This window comes from Mirounga angustirostris, unplaced genomic scaffold (genome assembly GCF_029215605.1).
Source record: "Mirounga angustirostris isolate CCGP_5_RB_7025 unplaced genomic scaffold, mMirAng1.0.hap1 SCAF_13, whole genome shotgun sequence".
Lineage (NCBI taxonomy): Eukaryota > Metazoa > Chordata > Mammalia > Carnivora > Phocidae > Mirounga > Mirounga angustirostris.
In genome coordinates this window covers 35,411,467-35,417,885 of record NW_026991721.1, presented here as the reverse complement: position 1 = coordinate 35,417,885, position 6,419 = coordinate 35,411,467, and the positions used below count along the sequence as shown (strand labels likewise).

The 6,419-nt window shown below is 45.1% G+C and overlaps 1 protein-coding gene across 2 annotated transcripts in view; it reads left to right on the top strand.

Moving 5' to 3' along the window:
- The first annotated feature begins 2,442 nt into the window (after positions 1–2,442).
- ANO5 (anoctamin 5) overlaps positions 2,443–6,419 on the top strand; it is a 106,417-nt gene continuing 102,440 nt past the window's right edge. For both annotated transcript variants that reach the window (XM_064576730.1, XM_045895285.3), the window contains exon 1: positions 2,443–2,727. In XM_064576730.1, the coding sequence (XP_064432800.1) occupies positions 2,688–2,727 (40 nt within the window). In that variant the 5' untranslated portion in view covers positions 2,443–2,687. The remainder of the gene's footprint in view (positions 2,728–6,419) is intronic.

Genomic DNA, 6,419 nt, shown 5'->3' with positions numbered 1-6,419 from the left:
GTAGCAATGGAGGAAATGGACAGATCCTGAAATTATAAATGGATAAGCAATATAAAATATTTCAGTGATAAGGATACAGAGAAAATTTCCAAAGAGTTATGGGTAAGATAAAGACCTTTACCAAAGGAACAAAAGAAGCCTTCAAATTTTTGTTAACAAAGTTTACAAGAAGTTGATAAAATATCAGCAAATACACCATCAAAAATTCCATTTACTTTTGTGCAAAATCATCAACATGAAATGTCTTCTCATATGTGTCACTTCAAATATGGTACGGAATAAAGAAATATAAAACAAATTTATAAAATTATAGAAAAATAACTATTGCATTTATTTTTATTTAATCTATGTAAAACAAAGATTGTAGTCATCTGTTTAATCATGTATCACGGCACCTAGCAGAGTACTGGTATACGGGAAGAACAAGAAATACATCATGTTGTTCCACATCTTACTGGAATCAAACAATGATTAATAATCAGGAGGCAAAAACTAAACACTGGAGCGCCTGGGTGGCTCAGTCGTTAAGTGGCTGCCTTCGGCTCAGGTCATGATCCCAGGGTCCTGGGATGGGCTCAGGTCATGATCCCAGAGTCCTGGGATCGAGCCCCACATCGGGCTCCCTGCTCAGTGGGAAGCCTGCTTCTCCCTCTCCCACTCCCCCTGCTTCTGTTCTCTCTCACGCTGTCTCTCTCTGTCAAATAAATAAATAAATAAAATCTTAAAAAAAAAAACTAAACACATCATAACTAGTGATTTATTATGATCACATTTAAGACTATTGCTTAACTTATGTACATTCATATTTCAAACACAATTCCAAAATGCATCAAGTAAGGAATTGTCTCTAGTCTCAAATCGCTTGACCAGAACTGATGCCATTCCTAGAAGTTTAAATAGGGAACAGAGAGCATGGTATAGAAAAGGAAAGAAAGGAAGAAAAGAAGAAAGAAAAAGAAAATGAAAGAAGAGGAAAGAAAAGAAAAGAAAGAAGAAAAAAAAAAGATTTTCATTTGCACAGTTAACCGTGACCTTCACCAAAAACATTTCTTTCTAGGCCTGTTTCCTCACGTGTAAAAGGTAATTCTCAGTTCCAAAATGTCAATAGAAAAGAAAAAAAAAAGAATAGCATAAAAATGAAGAAAGGTCAAGTTTTCCCTGGTTATCTCCTCCTCATTCTTAAATCACCCCATCCCTGCCCCAAACTCAGTCACTCCCTTTTCAGCACTGTCAAGGCCTTCAGCTCAGACCACCACCGCACCCTCAGTTCACCGTCCCTCATCTATTTCCCCCCCTTAGACGATAATTCTTACCTCCCAATTATTGGGGAGCTGGCAGTTGATAGGATCTCAACCACACAGGACCAGTTCAGAGGAGCCTGTGAAGAGTGGGGCCATTTCCTCTGCTCGAGGCACTAAGGGACACTTTGAGGTGGAGCAGGGCTCAATGTAACATGGCTGAGTTCTGAGAGCAGCTGAATTTTAGCCCATTATGCTACCACTCTGCACTCCTCACAACACCCTGGGAGGTAGGTGCTTTTGTTCTTATTTTAAAGATGAGGCAACTGAAGCTTCTAGAGACTCGCACAATGCGTCCAACTTTTAAGGGGCATTGCTTGAATTCGAACTCAGGTAAAAAGTGTCTGACTTGTCCGCAACTGTCTTAGACAGAGATCGGGTTTAGCGCCCAGGAAGGAAGCCGGGCCAGGAGAAAAGACCCGCGCGGCAGGTGGCAGCGGCGGAAGGGAGAGGCTGCAGGATCCTCGGAGACCCGCCCACGCGCCATCCTTAAAGCAGGGGCCCCCTTAAGGAAGGGGGGCTTTTCCTCACCCGACAAAAAGTAACTCCTCAACTGGGAGGGGGTTCCCTCCGAGTGCCACCCGCGGAAGGCGGAGGGCTCGGCCGATGGAAGAGGAGCAGGCCGGTCGGCGGAGACCGGAGGAGGCGGCTTCGGTGAGATGGGAGGAGGCAGGCCGGGCGGACCAGCTGTCTTGGGTGTGGGCCAACCGGGTGGAAGGGGACCAGCAAGGCCTGTTGATGGGGCTGAGCGGCCAGGGGAGCCGGCAGGCGGCGGGGCCCGTGGCGGTCCCGGAGGCGGCGGGCCCCGAGGAGGCGGAGGAGCCGAGGCCCACGGGCTCGGGCGGCGGGAGCAGGGAGGGGCGGGCGGGCTGGGCGCCCGCCGAGCCGAGGGGCGGGGCGAGGGCGGCCCCCGAGGGAGCGGCGGCGGCGGGTCCGGAGGGGGGGAGGGGCGCGGAGGGGCGGGGAGAGAGGGACGGGGTGAAAGCGGAGGGGCAGTCCTGCGAGGCCGAGAGTATCCGCAAGCTAAGGGAGGAGTTGCGGAGCCGGGGAGTCCCGGAGCCCGGGAAGCTCCGGGAAAGGTACTGGGAGGGCACCCAGGAGCGCTACCGGGAGAGGGAGGTAAAGCGCAGGGCCAAAGGCACGAAGCAGGTCGAGAATAAGCACCGGCTGGAGAAGAAGCCCAGCTGGCTGAAGGACCCGAGGCTGGTGGAGACCGAGGAGAAGGAGGTCCTCAGAGTGAAGACGGACGAAAACTTGGCCAACTGGGTGTCGTCGGGGCAGCAAAGCCAGCGGCCCACGATTCGAGTCAACGTCTACCCTAGACCTCACCTCCAGTCGCAGTGGTCCATCTGCCACCACTCGGTCGGTGTCATTAACGAGCTGGCGAAGATGGGCGACCCAAACGTCCTGGAAATGGTGCAGGAGGAAGGTAGGAGCCGGCGGACTCAGTGGCGCGGGGGAGGGTCGGGCTGGGCGCGCGGGGACCCCGGGGGACGTTGGCGGCCCTGCGGCCTGGATCCCGGGGACGTTCGCTGGGTGGCATGCCCTGCGCGAGACAGGGGCTGCAAGAGGAACAGTCCGAGCCCCGGCGGGTGGCTGGGTGTCGGCGCACCGTGATTTCCTCTGCTGCTCGCGCTAGCCGGGGACCTGCGTCCTGTGACCGCTGTGCTTCCGAGACCGCCCCCTTGCTCCAGTGTGCGCCGCCGGGCGGTGGAATAACGCTGGGAGGCTAGGCGAGCGCGCTGGCCGCGGGAGCTGCGGCGCTCCGGCCTCAGCCTCCCACGCGGAGCCGCCGCTTAGGGTGCGTGATAGCGGTCCCCTGTGTCGGGAGCTAGCCCTTGAGTTCTTTTGTCTCTCTTCATTTGCCGATTACTGCTCAAGCTTTGAGATCCTTGGTAATTATGCGGGGGGCGGACCCTAGGGTCGATCAGCTGGAGATTCTTGTGCACCTGGAAACGCTGCCGTTTTACTGGCTTTCATCGCGTCTTCCCTTCCGTTGAGAAGTATCTGTTCATTGTTTGCTAAGGCCGTGCCGCAGACCTATGTTCTGTGGATCTGTTTTAGTACACACGCATGCTTAAGAATGCACGTATTTTTCTGCGACTATCTCCGGGACTCTCAGTGACACTTCCCTCAGTGACACTCTCTTTTCATGTCTTGTTTGGTATTAGATCTGAACATGGAAACAGTTTTTCTAAGTGATGAAACACCTAAGTAATCTTAGCATTCAATCTTCAGAGGCACCAAGAAATACAATGCATGATTGCATCCGCCTCTCCTTTCTCAATAGCTTTATTGAGATGTAATTTAGATACCATAAGTCACCCATTTAAAGTATACAATTCAGTGCTTTTTTAGTGTATTTATAGAGTTTTGCAATCATCACCCCAAATAGAAACCTTAGCCGTCACTCCCCATCCCCCCATTCCCTACACTTAGCTCTAGGCAGTTACTAATCTATTTACTCTCCAGATGTACCTACTCTGGACATTTCCTATAAACAGACTCTTACAATATGTGGTCTTTTGTAACTGTCTTCTCTCTCTTACCATAATGTTTGTGAAGTTCATCCATGTTGTAATTTGCATCCTTCCTTTTTACTGCGATATAATACTCCATTGTTATAGATATGCCACATTTTATCCGGTCATCAATTGGAGGACATTGGGGTTGTTACATTTTTTTTTTTTCGTCACCACAGATAATGCTTCTCTGAAATTCGTGTACAAGTTTTTGCATGAACACACGTTTTCATTTTTCTTGGGTATATACCTAGGCCTGGAATTACTTGATTATATGGTAGCTTCATATTGACCATTTTGAGAAACTGCCAAACTGTTTTCCATTTTATAGTCCAACCAACAATATGTAAAGGTTACAATGTCTCCACATTCTCACAAACATTTGTTACTGTCTTATTTTTTTTATTTATAGCCATCTACTGGTTGTGAAGTGCTATCTCTGTGGTTTTGATTTGCATTTTCCCAGCGCTTTTCCATTAAGTATCTTTTCCACTGCTTATTGGCCATTCATATATCTTCTTTGGTGAAATACCTACTTAAGTCCTTTGCTCATTTTAAAAATTAAATTGTCTTTATTATTGCATTCTTTTTTTTTTTAAAGATTTATTTATTTATTTGAGAGAGCGAGAATGAGAGAGAGTACACGAGAGGCGGAGAGTCAGAGGGAGAAGCAGGCTCCTCGCTGAGCAGGGAGCCCCATGCGGGACTCTATCCCGGGACTCCAGGATCATGACCCGAGCCGAAGGCGGTTGCTTTAACCAACTGAGCCACCCAGGCACCCTTTATTATTGCATTCTAAGAGATCTTTATATATTCTCTGTGTATTATTTGCACATATTTTCTCCCATTCTGTGAGTTGTCTTTCCATGTTCTTGATAGTGTCACGTAAAAGCAATTCCCTTTTCTTTAAATCAAAAAACAACTTAAGGTAGAAGGAAATAAAACTATTGAAAACTTTAAGTTTTGACTAATGGCTTGGCTAAATGATGCCATAAATTTATTTGTTAGTGAAAATGATTGGTTCATTATGCAAAGTGAAATGACTTTTAGATGTATAAAACTGAAAGTCCTTTTCTATACTTACTTAATGGTTTCCTGCTTTGCTGAGAATTACTTTCAGTTATAATTTCAGTAGTCCGAAGGTCTTAATAGATATTTTTTTTCCACTTAAAACATTCAGTAAGTCATTATTATCAGTCTTTCTGAAGTAAAGCTATGAGAAGGTACAGAAATATATTTTTTATTGAAGGAAGAGAGGAGGGGAAAATGTGGAGTATGCAACTTTCTGTGCATTATGAAGAAAAAATGTATCAATATGACATAACAGAGATTGACCATTATTCTCTTTCAGATGTTAGAAGTATGATCTAGTGTAGCCTCAGGATAATTTTGCTTACTAGAATGTGTACTCAAATTAGTATTACTTCAGCCACGAGGTCATACTGCCGCTTAAGTCCATCTCAGGAAGACTTTTAGAACTTTTCCTGAACTAATTTGTTTTCCCTTTCCTTGGCAAAGACCTTTGTAACTTCTCTGTATTCCCTCTTAATATGATTAAAACTTCACCTCTGCTTTGGTGGAGGTAGGAGAAAAGGATATTGATGTGGAGTACGATATATTTGATGGTTGGGTCTGATGACTGCATCCAGTCCAAGTTCCTGTTTCCTGTTTTGTTCATGGATCCAGCATCCAAGCAGTGGAGGATTGGGGCATTGGTGAGAACAAGGCCTAAGGAGCAGGGTGGTTCTGGTCTCTCAGATGACTCTCAGTTTTCTAAATGTTTTTCGATATGTCAGTTATTTTGTGTGTTGGTTTTACTGCCCATTACAGAGACCCCTGTTATTACTGGAGTTGTATGAAAAGTGCATTAAAATGAGTGTATATTTTTTAACATCAACAATCCAATGGATTTTCAGAAACCATTCTAAATATTCTAAATATATGTTTCTTCCTAGAGCTTAACGACACAGTATTAAAAACCAAAGTATTCACTGAAGAAGGCTGAAAACGACTGGGTTCCACAGCATCCATTTTTAGGAGCTACTTTCATTTCTGTTTTTTAAAATGTAAACTAATGTCTTCGAGTAAATTTACTGATACAGGGAAGCCTGGATCTTGTATATTCTATGTTCCCTAAATCACCTTTGAAGAGTTAATAGGAGAAAGTTAAATGATTGATTTACATGTGATGAGATTTTTTTCCTAGAGAGAGAATGCTAACATTTTACCTTTTAGACATAATAGTTAATGAGGTATTTCTAGGATTTGTTACATTTTTTAAATTTTCTTCAAAATCGAACACATAAGCAATCAATCTTCTCTAGTTAGCTATTTTCCTACTATCTAATAATTTTTAAAATGAATCGTAAAGACAAAGTGTAACTATATATATATATATATATATTTTTTTTTAAGATTTATTTATTTATTTTTGAGAGAGAGAGAGAAAGATAGAACGAGTGGGAGGGACAAAGAAGAAGGAGAGAGAATCTCAAGCAGGCTCTGCACTGAGCATGGAGCCTGATATAGGGCTCAGTCTCAGGACCCTGATATCATGACCTGAGCGGGAACCAAGAGTTGGTTGCTTAACCAACTGCAC